At 36.7% G+C, this 19,638-nt stretch overlaps 1 protein-coding gene across 1 annotated transcript; it reads left to right on the forward strand.

Moving 5' to 3' along the window:
• The first annotated feature begins 1,519 nt into the window (after window positions 1–1,519).
• Window positions 1,520–18,949, forward strand: LOC127424674 (tumor protein p63-regulated gene 1-like protein). Its single transcript, XM_051670047.1, has 6 exons — window positions 1,520–1,915; window positions 8,627–8,718; window positions 9,165–9,215; window positions 9,305–9,430; window positions 9,980–10,133; window positions 15,666–18,949. Exons 1-6 carry the CDS (start codon window positions 1,715–1,717, stop codon window positions 15,858–15,860), a joined length of 819 nt encoding a protein of 272 aa, XP_051526007.1. The 5' UTR covers window positions 1,520–1,714; the 3' UTR covers window positions 15,861–18,949.
• The last annotated feature ends 689 nt before the right edge of the window (window positions 18,950–19,638 follow it).

Raw genomic sequence — 19,638 nt, forward strand, 5'->3', positions numbered from 1 at the left:
AAGACATGATTCTGATGTTAATTCTGTAGAATAGATATGTATACCAAATGTAATCTTTCCAATGCTATGAAGAATTTATACATGAAATTGATATGCAATAAAAACCTGTGTGCTTTTTATATGAATAGTGTTTGTTATTTCAAATAAAGTATGCGTATGAATGGGCGTTTATCAGTGCAGATTAGACCTGAGTTAGGCCTTACAATAAACATTCAAAGAAAAAAATAATAATATTAAATTAATAAAAAATAAACATTCAAAGAGATTTTGGTGTGCTGTACAATCAGTCGGCCCCCACTAGATGGTGCTGTTACACAAAATGAATGTCTGCTCATCAAGACTGAACCATGTCTTGAACATTGTAGGGGGGGTGAGGGGTCACGGGTGTTGAGGTCACAAATATAATGGTCCTCTTTGGTACTTTAATATTTTAAAGGTGCCGAATTCAATAATTTTCTGAATAAAGGCTTGAAATGCGATAAAGGCCCAAAATTATATAATTTTTGGTTTTAAAAGATACATGTATTTTTAAAGTTCACACAGTAAAAGACAAACACCGTCTTCTGTCATCTTTCCTGGCTGTCTCAAGGAAAAGAAATATAGAAATAAAATGTCAAGAAAATGAATATAATTAGAATTTCTTTTCATCACTGATGTATCTGTAAAATGACATGACTGTGTCAGCTGGCTAGTAAAAAGAAAATACACAAAATGATTTACTGCCCTCAAGTTGTCCCTCATTGTTTTTTCCTCCCAGTACAATCTTAACACAAACTTTTCTTCAAGAATCCTAACGCTGCTCTTTTCCATACAAAAACAGTTCATATTGAGCACTACTGTCAAGGTCCAAAGAGAAAAAAATAATTATTAATATACCATAAAAGTAGTCCATACAACACAAAGCTGTTGTAAGGCCCCAGAAAGCCTGGAATAAAGTGCACAAGTCATATGGACTACTGTTATGATGTCTTTGTACTGAGACTTTAATAGTGCTTTATAATATTTGTCCTTTATGAAGCTTGACAGCTCCTGCTCACTATAAACTGTTCAGTGTTCGAGCACACTGCTAATGACATAATTTGTGTCACGGGACCTGTGCAAAGTATACTTCGGGCTTAATTGTTCTCATTTGCTTATCATATGGAGCCGGATATTCTAACTTAAAAGTAAGACCTTACGTACAGCTGGTGCAACACTACCCTGATCATTACATACCATTTCAAGGATGTAAACAATAACAATGGAATTAGAACACTACTAGCCCTGAAGCATTTCTGGTATCATTAACGGATCCTTTAAATAAGGCTCCAAGTTGACACATTTTCTCAAAGAACGTCAAACGTTAATCTGAAGTGACTCATCCAGACATGTTGTTGACACTGAGTGCATCACTTCCTTGAAACGGATATGCTGTCATTATATGGCAAAGAGCAGTATGAACATTCTTCCAAATTTCTCCTTTTATGTTCTGCTGAGGAAAGAAAGTCATACGGGGTTGGAACATGAGAGTTAGAAAATAATAATTAATAATTAGGGTGATCAAATAGCGAATGCTTCTGGGAACTCACAAACTGAAAGGGCCCCTTTAAATCCTGAGTGAAGCGGAAAGGGTGGGCGTTTCCTGCACGGCACAACACAGCACAACACAGCTGCTAAAGCCGAGCGGAATCGCTGCTTTTAGGTCTTTGCAGCTTTTCATCGACTCCTCGGTAAGATGCTGCAGCTGAATGACAGCGTGGATCCGGAGAGCCCGGGTGCAGCTGTCTTACACCCGGCGGACTATGATGATGAGCTGGAGGTGGCGGCCCGGGCTGGAGCTTCAGTGGCCTGCTGCACCCCGCTACAAACACTTACGCCTTTCCATGTCCACAACCCAACCATGCGAGCCAAAGTCAAAGATTATTTCGTCTTTAGGGTGAGTGACTATGCCTTTAATCGCTGCAAGACAGCGTTGATCCATTGGAAATCTGTTGTTTTGTTTTGTTTTTCTCTATGAGTGAAATAGACATCGGCTGTATCTCAAAACCTAGGAAACTGCCTTCCTAGACAGCATTTTTGGGCGTACTTCTGTATGCGCGTTGCGTTCTGCACTCTGCCATTGGGGGCGTTCACACAGGAGACGTTCTGTCGTTCAACGACGACGGAGTGCAACTGAATGCAACATAATGAAAGGGGTCTGGAGATGCGTTTTTAAAAGCTGACGTACTTGTTGTGGGCAAGAAAATCCTGGCTACATTGGGAGCTCACTAATATTTGAGACATACATTGTAGTCCTTAGCTGAGACATATACTACTTGCCAACTTAGTATAAAATTAGGCCTTGTAACAAACTGTAACTGTATTTATGCAGCCAATATTAGCAGTAGTAGTAATAGTAGTATGTAAGACATTGGGGTCAGTCCATCTCAAGTGGTCCAGTACAGCTTGCTTGACCATTTTTAATTTTCCTGTCTTTTTTTGTGTGTGTGTGTGTGTGTGTGTGTGTGTGAGTGAGTACCTCTATGTATTGGTATTGCAAAACCACCAGATTTTTATTTTTATTTTACTTGGTTTAACCATGACAGCCATCTTTGTGTCATGGCACATGACAAATTTTAGTTATACAGCGGTTTACATAAACCTCAATATCTCGGCTCAGGATGGTCCTAGCTCCATGGAACAAAAACTGATCTCTAGAGCACATTACATGGTACATGTACATACACTGGCGGCCAAAAGTTTGGAATAATGTACAGATTTAGCTGTTTCGGAAGGAAATTGGTACTTTAATTCACCAAAGTGGCATTCAGCTGATCACAAAGTATAGTCAGGACATTACTGATGTAAAAAACAGCACCATCACTATTTGAAAAATGTAATTTTTTATCAAATCTAGACAGGCCTCATTTCCACCAGCCATCACTCCCAACATCTTATCCTTGAGTAATCATGCTAAATTGCTAATTTGGTACTAGAAAATCACTTGCCGTTTTCATAGATTTCTACAAAGGTGTACACTACAGTCTTCAAAGATAAAGGACAACTGGCTCTAACAAGGACAGAAAGAGATGTGGAAGGCCAGATGTACAACTAAACAAGAGGATAAGTACATCAGAGTCTCTAGTTTGAGAAATAGACACCTCACATGTCCTCAGCTGACAGCTTCATTGAATTCTACCCGCTCAACACCAGTTTCATGTACAACAGTAAAGAGAAGATTCAGGGGTGCAGGCCTTATGGGAAGAATTACAAAGAAAAAGCCACTTTTGAAACAGAAAAACAAAAAGAAAAGGTTAGAGTGGGCAAAGAAACACAGACATTGGACAACAGATAATTGGAAAAGAGTGTTATGGATCTTAACCCCATTGAGCTTTTGTGGGATCAGTTAGACTGTAAGGTGCGTGAGAAGTGTCCGACAAGACAGTCATATCTATGGCAAGTGCTACAGGAAGTGTGGGGTGAAATGTCACCTGAGTGTCTGGACAAACTGACAGCTAGAATGCCAAGGATCTGCAAAGCTGTCATTGCTGCACATGGAGGATTTTTTTGATGAGAACACTTTGAAGTAGTTTAAGAAGTTCTGAACAATTCTTTTTATTTATTAAATTTTTTTTTTTTCTTCAAATTGTAATAGTAATTTTTCACATTATTAATGTCCTGACTGTACATTGTGATCAGCAGAATGCCACTTTGGTGAATAAAAGTACCAATTTCTTTCCATAAGAGCAAAATCTGTACATTATTCCAAACTTTTGGCTGCCAGTGTATATAAGCATTTTGCACATTCTTGTTCCTTAGACTTAGAACTTTAGTCCTAATGTAATGCTCAAGATTGCTCAAAGTTCCACTTTTATGATAAATTTATAATGGGAAGGGTTCGAGTCTGTGTTATTTTTTTAGGGGGTACCTAGGTAAGGATAGTGTGCATGCAGAACATTTCAGGTTTGAGACTTCTCTTATTATTTGTATTTGGTTTTTTTTTTTGTTTTTTTTTTTGTTTTGTTTTTTTATGGGGGCGAGAAAGTGCAATTTAGTAAAATTCCCATCATTTTTGGGTTGAATGTCTCTGGTGGGGGACCAGATAGGATCCTGAAATTTTCACAGAAATAAGTTCTCTATAGTAGCATATAGTGCAATTTTTTAAAATTCCCTTCTCGTCTGTGATAAAAAAATAAAAAAAGAAGAGAAGTCTCGCACCTGAAATGTTCTGCATGCACACTATACTTACCTAGCTACCCCCTAAAAAAATTGAGACTGAGACTCAAACTCTTCCTATTATAAACTGACCCTAAAACTGGAACTTTGAGCAATCTTGAGCATTACATTAGGACTTAAGTTCTAAGTCTATGAAATAAGAATGTGCAACATGTTTATATATGGTCATGTACCTTGTAATGTACTCTAGAGATCAGTTTTTGTTCCATGGAACTAGGACCATCCTGAGCCGAGATATTGAGGTTTCCGTAAACAGCTGTATAACCAAAATTTGTCGTGTGCAATGACACCAAGATGGCCGTCGTGGTTAAACCAATAAAAAAAAAAAAACTGGTGGTTTTGCAATACCAATACATAGAGGTAATCACCAAAAAAAAAAAAAAAATGATAGGACAATTAAAAACGGTCAAGCAACCTGTATTTGACCACTTGAGATGGACTGACCGATTGACTAATTTAGATTTTCTAAATTACAAAGTTTTCTCAGGCTGTGTACGGGATGGAATACCAAACGTCTGCATACAGGAGTGTGTATACTGTATATGTCAAACATAAAATGTAAAAATAAATATATATATTATGTGAACAGTATGCCTTATGCAAAGATAAACATTTCAGATGCTATGTTTGGAATAGTATACAGGTTTGAATACTAGCATGCATACTGGGCCGAGTATACTGTACACTGCCAAATTATATTTTTTTTATTATATTTTTTTTATATAGTAGCGTATATGAAACGGTATGCATTATGCAATGATAAACCATTCAAAGGCTATGTTTGGAATAGTATAATAGTGCATTTTTTGCAGTATGTATACTGTGGACAGTGTGGGAATTTTCTGGATGCATGTAATACTTGAATGACCTACTGCCATTTGCCAAACTATGCAGTATACAACTACTGTCTCACACATTAAAATGCCCTCAACCTTTCATTTCCAGTGTGACATGATCTAGAATTTATTAAAATACAGTTATTAAAAGTATTAAAGTACAGCCACTGTTCGGACTTCAGACACTCAAGAATTCTGACTTTTTATTTACACAAAATTGTATAAAAACTGCTATATATTTATATATATATCTATCAGTTGAAGTCAGAAGTTTACATACACTTAGGCTGAAGTCAATAAAAGTATTAAAAGTAAAATAGTTTTGGCAAGTCGTTTAGGACATTTACTTTGTGCATGACACAAGTAATTTTTCCAACAATTGTTTACAGACAGATTGTTTCACTTTTAATTGACTATATCACAATTCCAGTTGGTCAGAAGTTTACATACACTTAATTAACTGTGCCTTTAAGCAGCTTGGAAAATTCCAGAAAATGATATCAAGCCTTTAGGCAATTAGCCAATTAGCTTCTGATAGGAGGTGCAATGAATTGGAGGTGTACCTGTGGATATATTGTAAGGCCTACCTTCAAACAAAAGTGCCTCTTTGCTTGACATCATGGGAAAATTAAAAGAAATCAGCCAAGACCTCAGAAAAAAAATTGTGGACCTCCACAAGTCTGGTTCATCCTTGGGAGCAATTTCCAAACACCTGAAGGTACCATGTTCTTCTGTACAAACAATAGTACGCAAGTATATACACCATGGGACCACGCAGCCATCATACAGCTCAGGAAGGAGGCACATTCTGTCTCCTAGAGATGAACGTAGTTTGGTGCAAAAAGTGCAAATCAATCCCAGAACCACAGCAAAGGACCTTGTGAAGATGCTGGAGGAAACGGGTGAACAAGTATCTATATCCACAGTAAAACGAGTCCTATATCAACATAACCTGAAAGGCTGCACAGCAAGGAAGAAGCCACTGCACCAAAGCTGCCATAAAAATGCCAGACTACAGTTTGCAAGTGCACATGGGGTCAAAGATCTTACTTTTTTGGAATGTCCTCTGGTCTGATGAAACACAAATTTTACTGTTTGGCCATAATGACTATCATTATGTTTGAAGGAAAAAGGGTTAGGCTTGCAAGCCAAAGAACACCATCCCAACTGTGAAGCATGGGGGTGGCGGCATCGTGTTGTGGGGTGCTTTGCTGCAGGAGGGACTGGTGCACTTCACAAAATAGATGGCATCATGAGGAAGGAAAATTATGTGGATATATTGAAGCAGCATCTCAAGACATCAGCCAGGAAGTTAAAGCTAGGTCGCAAATGAGTCTTCCAAATAGACAATGACCCCAAGCATACATCCAAATTTGGGGGAAAATGGCTTAAGGATAACAAGGTAAAGCTCTGACCTCAATCCGATAGAAAATTTGTGGGCAGAACTGAGAAAGCTTGTGCAAGCAAGGAGGCCTTCAAACCTGACTCGGATACACCGGTTCTGTCTGGAGGAATGGGCCAAAATTCCAGCAACTTATTGTGAGAAGCTTGTGGAAGGCTACCCAAATGTTTGTCCCAAGTTAAATAATTTAAAGACAATGTTACCAAATACTAACAAAGTGTATGTAAACTTCTGACCCACTGGGAATGTGACGAAAGAAATAAAATCTGAAATAAATCAGATTTTGTTCTTCTGATATTTCACATTCTTAAAATAAAGTAGTGATCCTAACTGACCTAAGACAGGGAGTGTTTTCTATGATTAAATGTCAGTGAAAGGGGGTTCGAGGGAAAGGAGGCGGCGAGAACCGGTTTGACAACTTAATAATTTAATGAACAACTTAAAAACACACAATCATAAACACACACACAGTACAGCTGCCTGTAATATTCTCTCTCTCGAACTGTCGTCCCCGGCCGCCTTTATCCCTCGCGCGCCCCATCAGGCGGAGTTTAAATGTATTTGGCTAAGGTGTATGTAAACTTCTGACTTCAACTGTATATACAGGATTGGGAGGGTTACTTTTGAAATGTATTTCACTACAGATTATAGAATACATGCTGTAAAATGTAATTTGTAACGTATTCCGTTAGATTACTCAAGGTCAGTAACGTATTCTAAATACTTTGGATTACTTCTTCAGCACTGGTAGATTTTTTCACTTGTTTTGACTATAAAAACTCTGCCAGTACAGTAAGACAACATACACATGTTAAAAATACATTCTCTGAAAAACCTAAATATCTTATGCAGTGTTGTTTCTAAAACAAGATAAATCAAACTGATCTTGTTTTAAGGATTTTTTGATATTTTTACAGGAAAACAATACAAAAATTATCAAGAATATGATTTTTGCTCTAATATCAAAGGTCTTACTAGAAAAAATTAATTATGATCCAACATGAATTTTCTTGATAAAAAAGTTGAATCGCGCCTGGTAATGTGCATGTAAAATGGCTAGAAATAGCATTTTAACTTGGTGTAAAGCTGACAATTTACACAAGGTTTATTTCTATTTCTTCTGCTCCAAACTTACTTCAAACTTACTTCTCTGTCTGCTCGTATGAATGTAACAGATCATAAGAAAATGTTTCAATGCTGTTCAAATGCACTTTGGATCGCATCATTTATATGTCTAAATGTTTTCCATCTGAAAGCACTAAATATTAAATGAAACAAATGACAATAAAATGCAAAAAGTAATCTCTTCAGTAATCAAAATACTTTCTGAATGTAACTGTATTCTAAATACCAATGATTTAAATTGTAACTGTAGTGGAATACAGTTACTTATATTTTGTATTTTAAATACGTAATCCCATTACATGTATTCCGTTACTCCCCAACACGTGTGTGTGTATGTATGTGTGTATAAATATATAATATACACACCCACACACACACAATTATTTAATTTTTTTTGGGATGATAACGGAATCCACAATAAGTTTAGTAAGGTCATGCATGGCTATTAATGATGTCATGTGACAAATTTATTTAAATGTATAGTGAGGCACTTACAATGGAAGTGACTGGGGCCAATTTTTAGAGGGTTTAAAGGCAGAAATGTGTAGCTTATAGTTTTATAAAAGCACTTACATTAATTCTTCTGTTAAAGCCTGTGTATTATTTGAGCTGTAAAGTTAAATAGCAAGTCATTTTAGGGTTAATGGTGTTATCGTTACATCGTCATGGCAGCAAAGTTGCAAAATTGGATATAACTTTACACAGAAAAGGTTAGAGATTTTATCACTCAAATCATGTTTACATGCATATTGTTTATGTCTTGTTATTATACTTTTGAAACAGTGAGTATTTTAACATTTACCTATTGGCCTCATTCACTTCCATTGTAAGTGCCTCTCTGAAACCCAGGTTTTTGCTTCTTTTTTTTAAGAAAAAGAGGAACGAGTCAAAATTATTTTTTGTGTTAATTAACAATTTGCCACAAATGCCTTCGATTGAGCTTAACTTGTACTGAGCCTGGAATATTCATTAACTCGCACTAGATACTGGCTTGATATCATCCTCATTAGGATATTTTCAGCTTTTTTTTAACATTCCTGCTAGTTTAAATGTTGTGCTCTTGTTTCAGCCGGGAACCATTGAGCAGGCGGTAAATGATATCCGCACAGTTGCCTTGCCTTCAGAAGATGGTGAAGTCCTTAGTGTGTGGCTTCTAGCAGAGTGAGTCTCTCTTTCTTAGTACATCCCCAGGCTGAAGCACAGTATTATTTTTAGCATTGTTTTAAACATTGCATGCAATTTTAAATAGAAATTTTAAACAGAAATGCCTTCATTGGATCCTACCATGGTTTTATGTAACATGGTAGTACCATTATATTCTTTTAAATATCTTTGAGTACCATGTAAATACCATGTAATATATATAATCTATACCAAGTGATATAATGGTACTGCCAAAGTACTTCTTCATAAGAGTTATCCAGCCATATACAGTGTATTGTATTATATTGTTCTGCATTACAAATTTTAGCTTGACAATTGCATTTGGCTTTCCTCAAGGCAAAGATCTTCGCAGAATGAGAATTTATTTTATTAAAATGCTCATTGACAGTTAATGTCAGTTCATCCAGCTATATACTATATGTATGTTTTATGTATTGCCACAGAATTGATCATTGGAACAATGAAAAAGAAAGACTGGTACTCATAACTGAGAGGTAAGAAAGAAAGTCAACTCTGATAATGGTATTTTAATACACGGGAAACTGAGGCAGGCAATTCTGAATGAGCTGTTGGTATGTTACAGATCTTTACTGGTGTGCAAATATGACTTCATAAACCTCCAGTGTCAGCAGGTCATCAGAATTTCCTTAAACGCTGTGGACACAATCTCTGTCGGCGAGTTTGAGTTTCCTCCAAAATCACTCAACAAGTAAGACTTTAATTCTCAAGAGCAGAAAACTGAATTCATGTGATGTGATATTGTAAATCTGTGTGTAATTTTTGACCCACTACAGCTGCACTACATCTAGACTGAGTATCTGAGGGTTGTCTTAACTTTGTTAAATTCAACAGGAATCAAAATTGACCCTGTTACTTCCTTAATACACATTAATGTTTTTATTGTGCACAACGGATGTTATTCCAAAGAAAGAAAAAAACGTTTCATCAAAATGTATTGACTTCCTCCACTTTGAAACAACTTTCTTTTTCAGCTGATGTCACCAAGCCCTCTTTATTTTGCAACCCCTCCATTCCAACCACCTGACTACATTTTGATATGTAGCTAGCGCCCACTTTTTATGATCCAGTCAATTCCAAATGGATAAAATCTAATCCCACCCTATTTTTTATTTGATTTTTTTCTCGTTGAATTTCCTGTTTCAGTCTTTAATACTGAAAATTACATTAGGAAAATGGACTGTGAATGCTGCTTCATTTGAACTTTAAAAACCTTCTTATAATGTTTGAATGTCTCCAGGAGAGGGGGAATTGGGATCCGTGTCCAGTGGGATAAGCGGCCAAGACCTTCGTTCATAAACCGCTGGAACCCCTGGGCCACTGATATACCCTTCATCACCTTCACTGAACACCCCATGGCACACGCAGATGAAAAGGTGGCTTCCCTCTGCCAGGTAAATGTGCTGATTATAATCACTTGTCACAGATGACAATCTATAATATGTAAATAAAAAATGTCACACAACCTACACAAATATAATAAATAATACATTAATTCACACAGTAAATAATGCAATCAAACACTCCTGCTCCTCCATTTTTTTGACAAACTAAATATGCTGTTCCAGAATTTGGTCAGGGGACTATTTGGTTTCATTGCATGTCTTTTACCTCTTAACCATTTTAACATTCAACAATATCAAAGATGAATTTTCAAAGCTTATGATTCATACGTACTCTGGACTAATTGTGACAAAACCTTAAAAAAATTACAATTTTTCAGAAATCCCACACAAAAATAAGAGTCCAATTAAGAGTCATAATTAATATTGTATATGTTTTGTTTTTTTTTTGGTCCTAACTTTGTAAGCATGTAATTTTGGTTCTGTATGATCTACCAATTTGCAAAAAGTCTTATTTCATTCCACAATATGGCAGCAAGTACTAGGAAATTGTTTTTTTCCTCTATCGCCTTCCATCACAATATGCAGATCTGAAATGTAGGTGGCACTCTCGCAGATGTGCTCAGCCATAAACATAGTCTAATTTTCAGTTCATACACCACCCCCATAGTTTCATTGAATATCTCGGCCTCTGAGTGGACTATAAGCTCAATCTAAGTGTCATTAGAAAGATGAGATGCTTCCCTTTGCATTAATATAGTAAGAGCAGTTATAAAGTTTGTAGCTATTTGGTGCTTAAAGCAGCAGTGATTGCTGCATAAAAGATTGTATTTGATGTCTTACATAAATCATATTTCACTTTGTGATTCTTTTGAGAATCTTTCAAACTGTGGTATTAGGTCAACAAAATAAACTGTATAATTGCCTTCCTGCAAATGAGAGCTTTAGTTTGATATGACTTTACCTCTAGGTGGTGCTTATTTGCGACACGGATGTTTTAAGCGTAAAATTATTTCGTGATATATGCTAAATTGCTTATTTGGTACTAGAAAATCACTTTCCATTATATCAAACACTGCTGAAAGCTATTTGGTTCATTAAATGAAGCTTAACATTGTTTTTGAGTTGCCACAGTATGCAATAGACTGGCATGTTTTAAGGTCAATATTAGGTCAAAAATGGCAAAAAAAAGAAACAGATTTCTCTAGAAACTCAGCAGTCAATCATTGTTTTGAGGAATGAAGGCTATACAATGCTTGAAATTGCCAAAAAACTGAAGATTTCATACAAAGGTTACACTACAGTTGTAACGTCCCCTAGGGGTAGGATGCAAAGTAAAGGGAGGTGTGCTTCCAGCACAACCGTCAGACCAAAAACCCAAGACAACAAGATCATAGATCCAATATTTGTTTTTATTGGAAGTAGATAAAGTATTAAAGATGTAATGCAGGAGGTATTTGGGCTTCAGGGTGACCCCTAGCCAAAAATAATAAACAAAACAATCTAGAAAGAAAAAGGAGAAAATAACAAACTTAAAGAAGGAAATAAAAATACAATTAAACTAATCAGACTTCACTAACAGACACAGAGCGAACAATATCAAATAAGCAGGGTCACCCCTACAAACCTAACTGCTATAGCTCAGAAAACACTCCAATTCTGAAGAGCAACAATGTAACAAACTTTCAGCTCAAGAACACGAGAAACTGGTCTGGCGGCTGGTGGGGAGCGTGGAGGAGTGTGACCAGCCCAAAGTCACAACAGCTCCCATCTGAAAGGCAGCACAGGGATTGTATAGGCACACAATCATAAATGGCCAATCTGCAAATCAGCGGCACCTGCAGACACTCAGAGCAGAAGACACACCCACAGACACAGTAAGAACACGAACAGCACAGCAAAAACTGCACACATTACGGAATGCAACAACAGTCATCAAAGACAAAATCACGACTGGCTCTAACAAGGACAGAAAGAGATGTGGAAGGCCAGATGTACAACTAAACAAGAGGATAAGTACATCAGAGTCTCTAGATTGAGAAATAGACACCTCACATGTCCTCAGCTGACAGCTTCATTGAATTCTACCCGCTCAACACCAGTTTCATGTACAAGAGTAAAGAGAAGACTCAGGGGTGCAGGCCTTATGGGAAGAATTGCAAAGAAAAGGCCACTTTTGAAACAGAAAAACAAAAAGAAAAGGTTAGAGTGGGCAAAGAAACAAAGACATTGGACAACAGATAATTGGAAAAGAGTGTTATGGATCTTAACCCCATTGAGCTTTTGTGGGATCAGCTGGACTGTAAGGTGCGTGAGAAGTGCCCGACAAGACAGTCACATCTATGGCAAGTGCTACAGGAAGTATGGGGTGAAATGTCACCTGAGTATCTGGACAAACTGACAGCTAGAATGCCAAGGATCTGCAAAGCTGTCATTGCTGCACGTGGAGGATTTTTTGATGAGAACTCTTTGAAGTAGTTTAAGAAGTTCTGAAAATGTTTTTCAAATTGTAAAAGTAATTTTTCACATTATTAATGTCCTGACTATACATTGTGATCAGAACAAGATGCCACTTCGGTGAATAAAAGTACCAATTTCTTTCCATAAGAGCAAAATCTGTACATTATTCCAAACTTTTGGCCGTCAGTGTATATATTTATATACAGTAGAAGTCAGAAGTTTACATACACCTTAGCCAAATACATTTAAACTCAGTTTTTCACAATTCCTGACATTTTATCATAGAAAACATTCCCTGTCTTAGGTCAGTTAGGATCACTACTTTATTTGAAATGAATGTGAAATGTCAGAATAATAGTAGAGAGAATGATTTATTTCAGCTTTTATTACTTTCATCACATTCCCAGTGGGTCAGAAGTTCACATACACTTTGTTAGTATTTAGTAGCATTTCCTTTAAATTGTTTAACTTGGGTCAAACATTTTGGGTAGCCTTCCACAAGCTTCTCACAATAAGTTGCTGGAATTTTGGCCCATTCCTCCAGACAGAACCGGTGTATCCGAGTCAGGTTTGTAGGCCTCCTTGCTCGCACACGCTTTTTCAGTTCTGCCCACAAATTTTCTATCGGATTGAGGTCAGAGCTTTACTTTGTTTTCCTTAAGCCATTTTGCCACAACTTTGGCTGTATGTTTGGGGTCATTGTCCATTTGGAAGACCCATTTGCGATGAGCTTTAACTTCATGGCTGATGTCTTGAGATGCTGCTTCAATATATCAATATATTTTTCTGAGGTCTTGGCTGATTTCTTTTGATTTTTCCCATGATGTCAAGCAAAGAGTTTGAAGGTAAGCCTTAAATTACATCCACAGGTAAACCTCCAATTCAGTACACCTCCTGTCAGAAGCTAATTGTCTAAAGGCTTGACATCATTTTCTGGAATTTTCCAAGCTGCTTAAAGGCACAGTTAACTTGTATTAAGTGTATGTAAACTTCTGACCCACTGGAATTGTGATATATTCAATTAAAAGTGAAACAATCTGTCTGTAAACAATTGTTGGAAAAATTACTCGTGTCATGCACAAAGTAGATGTCCTAAATGACTTGCCAAAACTACAGTTTGCTAATATTAAATCTGTGGAGTGGTTAAAAAATGAGTTTTAATGACTTCAACCTAAGTGTATGTAAACTTCTGACTTCAACTGAAGTCACATATATATATATATATATATATATATATATATATATATATATATATATATATATATATATATATATATATATATATATATATATAAACTCAGGAAAAAAAATAAAAGTCCCTTTTTCAGGACACTGTAATTTAAAGATAATTTTGTAAAAATCCAAATAACTTTACAGATTTTTATTGTTAAGGGTTTAAACAATGTTTTCCATGCTTGTTCAATGAACCATAAACAATTAATGAACATGCACCTGTGGAACGGTCGTTAAAACACTAACAGCTTACAGACGGTAGGCAATTAAGGTCACAGTTATAAAAACTTAGGACACTAAAGAGACCTTACTACTGACTCTGAAAAACACCAAAATAAAGATGCCCAGGGTCCCAGCTCAACTCCGTGAACATGCCTTAGGCATGCTGCATGGAGGCATGAGGACTGCAGATATGGCCAGGGCAATAAATTACAATGTCCGTAGGACAGCTGATCATCCTCGCAGTGGCAGATCACGTGTAACAACACCTGCACAGGATCGATACATCCGAATATCACACCTGCAGGATAGGTACTTGATGGCAACAACAACTGCCCGAGTTATACCAGGAATGCACAATCCCTCCATCAGTGCTCAGACTGTCCGCAATAGGCTGAGAGAGGCTGGACTGAGGGCTTGTAGGCCTGTTGTAAGGCAGGTCCTTACCAGACATCACCCGCAACAACGCCTATGGGCACAAACCCACCTTTGCTGGACCAGACAGGACTATCAAAAAGTGCTCTTCACTGACAAGTCGTGGTTTTGTCTCACCAGGGGTGATGGTCGGACTCACATTTATAGTTGAAGGAATGAGCGTTACACCGAGGCCTGTACTCTGGATCGATTTGGAGGTGGAGGGTCTGTCATGGTCTGGGGCGGTGTGTCACAGCATCATCGGACTGAGCTTGTTGTCATTGCAGGCAATCTCAACACTGTGCGTTACAGGGAAGACATCCTCCTCCCTAATGTGGTACCCTTCCTGCAGGCTCATCCTGACATGACCCTCCAGCATGACACTGCCACCAGCCATACTGCTCATTCTGTGCATGATTTCCTGCAAGACAGGAATGTCAGTGTTCTGCCATGGCCAGCGAAGAGCCCGGATCTCAATCCCATTGAGCACGTCTGGGACCTGTTGGATCGGAGGGTGAGGGCTAGGGCCATTCCCCCCAGAAATGTCCGGAAACTTGCAAGTGCCTTGGTGGAAGAGTTGGGTAACATCTCACAGCAAGAACTGGAAAGTCTGGTGCAGTCCATGAGGAGGAGATGCACTGCTGTATACTGACTGTAACCTTTGTTCAGGGACACATTATTCCATTTCTGTTTGTCACATTTCTGTGAAACTTGTTCAGTTTATGTCTTAGTTGCTGAATCTTATTATGTTCATACAAATATTTACACATGTTAAGTTTGCTGAAAATAAAAGCAGTTGAAAGTGAGAGGACGTTTCTTTTTTTGCTGAGTTTATATATATATTTTTTCAATCACTGTCAAAAATTGCCCCTCTGCAAAATAATGCATTCAGATGTAAATATTGAACCATGATATTTATTATTTTAGCTTTCATCATCATTTTTTAATTCTTTTATTTAATTTTTATTTTATCAATAATAAATAAAAAAAAAAAAAATTGAGCCTGGGAGCTCCGTTTGAGTTGACACAAAATAATCCATAACGCTTAAATTGCAGCAAAAGACGTTTTAGCAGTAAAAAATATTTCAGTACTTCTGATAATGCCTTACACTTTACAATACATATCTTCCCGTGTTAGGATATTTAACCTATTTTGGCTGGTTGATTTGACATCACGTTCTTCAGCATATAAAGTTTTCCTCCTCTTTAAACATTTCCTAATGAATCCTCCTGTGACATCTCTGTCTCATGTTTCAGCTTGAGAACTTCAAAACGCAGCTCGTCCAGGCTGTGAAGAAAGCCCATAAAGAATGCCCCATTCCGGGCCGAGCCAATGGTGTTTTGATCCTTGAGCGCCCACTCCTGATCGAGACTTACCTGGGCATCATGTCCTTTATCAACAATGAAGCCAAATTGGGTTACTCAATGACAAGGGGGAAAATTGGCTTTTAACTGCTGAATTCTTGTACTCATCCTTCAGTTAAGTGCTGTTTTTGCGTGATATTGCAACATTTGAGTATGTGAGTTGAAAACATCCTTCTCATTTTGTTGTTGGATGTATGCGGCGTGTGAGATGTGCCAGGCAGTGAGGTGTGCTCACTGCATCAGTATGTGCCTGGACGCCCCCGATGCCGATGTACATGCCCTCTCCATAGGCAGTGTTAATCTTCCTCTGTCCATGCCCCTCTGTATTAACACAGCCTTTCTAATGTGCTTGAATGGTTTGGAAACACAGTGTGTGTATGGCCATGACCACAATGATGACTGATGTTCATTTGATGTCCAGATTAACCTGTTACTAGCATGCTTTGTTGACCATTGAACATTTGTATCTTTTTGAGGCAGTCTTGAAAAGGCTGAAGTCTTGGGCAGTGATAAGAAATCCTCACTAATATACTGGGCTCACAGATCATAAGTTAACTACAAGCTTTATAACCTACTGTATACCCACTTAACCAAGTTATATGGTTTGGGAAAGACTTGTTTTGCATTTTTCTGGTGTTGCATTTTGGACTGACTGGCTTTCCAATAAAAACTAGTGGAGTTATGAGGTTCGTCACTTTTATGGGCCTCATTCATGAAACGAGAAGAACGAATTTGTTTAAATTGTTTGTGAAACCAAAACTTACATAAATGAAACAAGCTCTCGATTTGATTCCGATTTCGATATGGTTCGATTTGGATTAATTTGGGTATATTTCAATTATAATGTCCATTTTGCTTACATATGGAAGAAATTCTCAGTTAATGCTGTAAATTATACAGGGAACCTTCTAACTTGGTTCATCATGAAAATATTAATAAATAAATAAATAAAGTGACAATAGAGCCCAACCTATGCAGTTCAATTGCTATTTTTTAACAGATATTATAATCGACACAAACAACCAAAATTGTACTTAAAAAAAATTCCCAGATCAATTTAAGGTTAAGAATCAATATCGGAATCATTCAAATGAAGATTGCGATTTAATGGGAAAATTATTATTTGTGGTAAAATACGCTAGCTACCACCCCTGGAGTTCGCTAGTTCGAATCCCAGGTCGTGCTGAGTGACTCCAGCCAGGTCTCCTAAGCAACCAAATTGGCCCGGTTGCTAGGGAGGGTAGAGTCACATGGGGTAAACTCCTCGTGGTCGCTATAATGTGGTTCGTTCTCGGTGTGGCGCGTGGTGAGTTGAGCGCAGATGCCGCGGTGGATGGCGTGAAGCGTCCACACGCGCTATGTCTCCGTGGCAACGTGCTCAACAAGCCACGTGATAAGATGCGCGGTCTCAGACGCGGAGGCAACTGGGATTCGTCCTCCACCACCCGGACTGAGGCGAATCACTACGCGACCACGAGGACTCAAAAGCACATTGGGAATTGGGCATTCCAAATTGGGAGAAAAAGGGGGAAAGAAATTTGCTCTGCTGGCATTTTATGAATGAGGCCTAATGTTCAAAAAAATGAAATCAAACTGCATGTCTTGTGAATATTACATTAAATAAAAACTACTGAGGCTTGTGTTATATAAATTGTATTTTCTTTATTTTACATTGTGATGCAGTGCTTTGGCCTTTACAAAATATTGTTCCACTTGTCACATTACTGTACTGCAGCTATGTGAGGCTTGCTAACAAAACAAAAAAAATCAAATGACAGCTATCATCTTTCAGTAAAGCTTAAGAGTTCTGAATGCAGTTGATTTGAACTGTTTCTGAAGATAATAGTTGTGGTTTTACTTTTGTGCCACATTGCTTACATCCAAGACCTGAAATTTATATTTCAAATTGACTGCTCTACTACTACTTTGTTAAAAAGGGGAATCTCATGAAGTCCTGAATAAACCTGGGTCATAATTCACTCCAAAAGAAAAAAGGTCTCTATAATAACTATCATTTATCATAATGATTTAAAAAAAATTTTTTTTAAATAAATAAAATTAACTTTACATAATGCTTAACAGATCCATAGTTCATAAAATGTAAATATATTTATAAGAAATATTTTAATACAATTTATGACATTTCTGTATTTGCATGTATATTAACTAATTATGTTTAAAGCCTTGCATAATATTCTAATGTGTGTTGTTTAAAAAAGTATTCTAAAACACCAATATTGTAGTGTTAATAAATTATATTTTGCCTGAAGAAAATGAAACCTAACTGTCATTACTATAATGTGAAATGTCACTCATCACTGTAATACAGTAATTCACTATATGAGCATAAATTATTCACTACACCCAACACTTAATAATAGTATTATTTTATCAAGAATAATGTATAATTATTGTTAATAATATAATTATTATAGTATTAATCATTAATATTATTTATAAACGAATCATTTATATTGTGTATTTTTTAATTAAGCTAAATATCATTTGTGAAAATATGACCCAGATATGTTCTTGATTTTTTTTTTTTTTTTTCTTCAACTGGAAACACCACCTACCTAACATTTATTATTTTCACATTTGAAACCTGTTCAAATCCCTGCAACTGCAGATTTCAAAGTGAATTTCAGGTCTAATTGTGGGGACTGTAAACCTAATCAAAGCAAGTCTACTGCTACATTTTTATGTTTTGTGTGTGTGTTTTATTAACTGCTAAGATTGAAGAAGTGAAAGTTGGCATTAAGTAGACAAATACATGTTTGTGCTTCAGTTACTGAAAACATGGACAATACTAAATCCATTTCATTAAAGGCTTTTAGCTTATTTTTAACCAAGGAAAATTGATAAGGAATAGAAATTAGTGAAGATTTCCTCAGGTCAAGTTGTTCAACAAGTTTGCTTTAATCTGTTTGCTTTAGGATGTATTTCAAAGTGGGAAATTCCGATCATCGAGGTTGTCCACTGTTGAGTGATTACGGGTTTTGAAACTTTGAAGTATTTTCTTCACACACATGCACTTTTTTTGGCCAAGCCCCTATTTCGCTTTATCTGCAGCCATAGAGATACAGTCGTACTCATGATGTCATGATTTTCTTTAAATACTCCATAGAATGTATTTCTGTTTTTCTTTTATTTTTTTTATGCGAAGTTGTGCATGATGATTGTGCCTGCAGCTTACTGGGTTTAAAATGTCTAATTTGTTGATCATGGTCTCTGTGTTATGTTTTTCATCATTTGCCAATTCATTATATTAAAAGACGGTTTAATCACCAAATCAAGCCTAGCTCTGGTCTCTCTTCAGGTCTGTTTGAACTGGATATTAGAATCTTTAAAAACTGAAGTCTGGATTTACCATTATCACTATTGTCTTTTGTAATAATGTAGTATAAACATTATACTTCAAGTAAAATGATGTTAATCCATTTCATTTATGCGAAATGGTCCATGTAAGCGTGAATCTCACAAAACCTGTCAAGAACATGTTCAGGTCATGTTTCACAGAAAAATCAAAAGGAAAAATAATGTATTCTATTTTGCACAAAAACAAAGCCTATTTTTTAGGACTATTAAGAAGTTTTGCATTATGACAGTATTTTTATGACAATCACAATTTCCCCAAACTTATTGCGTTAAAGGAGTTCACCCAAAAATGAAAATTCTCTCATCATTTACTGTGTATGTGTATGACTTTCTTTCTACTGCAGAACACAAAGATTTTTAGAAGAATATTTCAGCTCTGTAGGTCCATACAAGTCAACAGGGTCCAAATCTTTGAAGTTCAAAAAAATAACATAAGTCAGCATATTTAGTGTGTGTGTGTGTGTATATATACATACATAAATATGTA

This window comes from Myxocyprinus asiaticus, chromosome 33 (genome assembly GCF_019703515.2).
Source record: "Myxocyprinus asiaticus isolate MX2 ecotype Aquarium Trade chromosome 33, UBuf_Myxa_2, whole genome shotgun sequence".
Classification (NCBI taxonomy): domain Eukaryota; kingdom Metazoa; phylum Chordata; class Actinopteri; order Cypriniformes; family Catostomidae; genus Myxocyprinus; species Myxocyprinus asiaticus.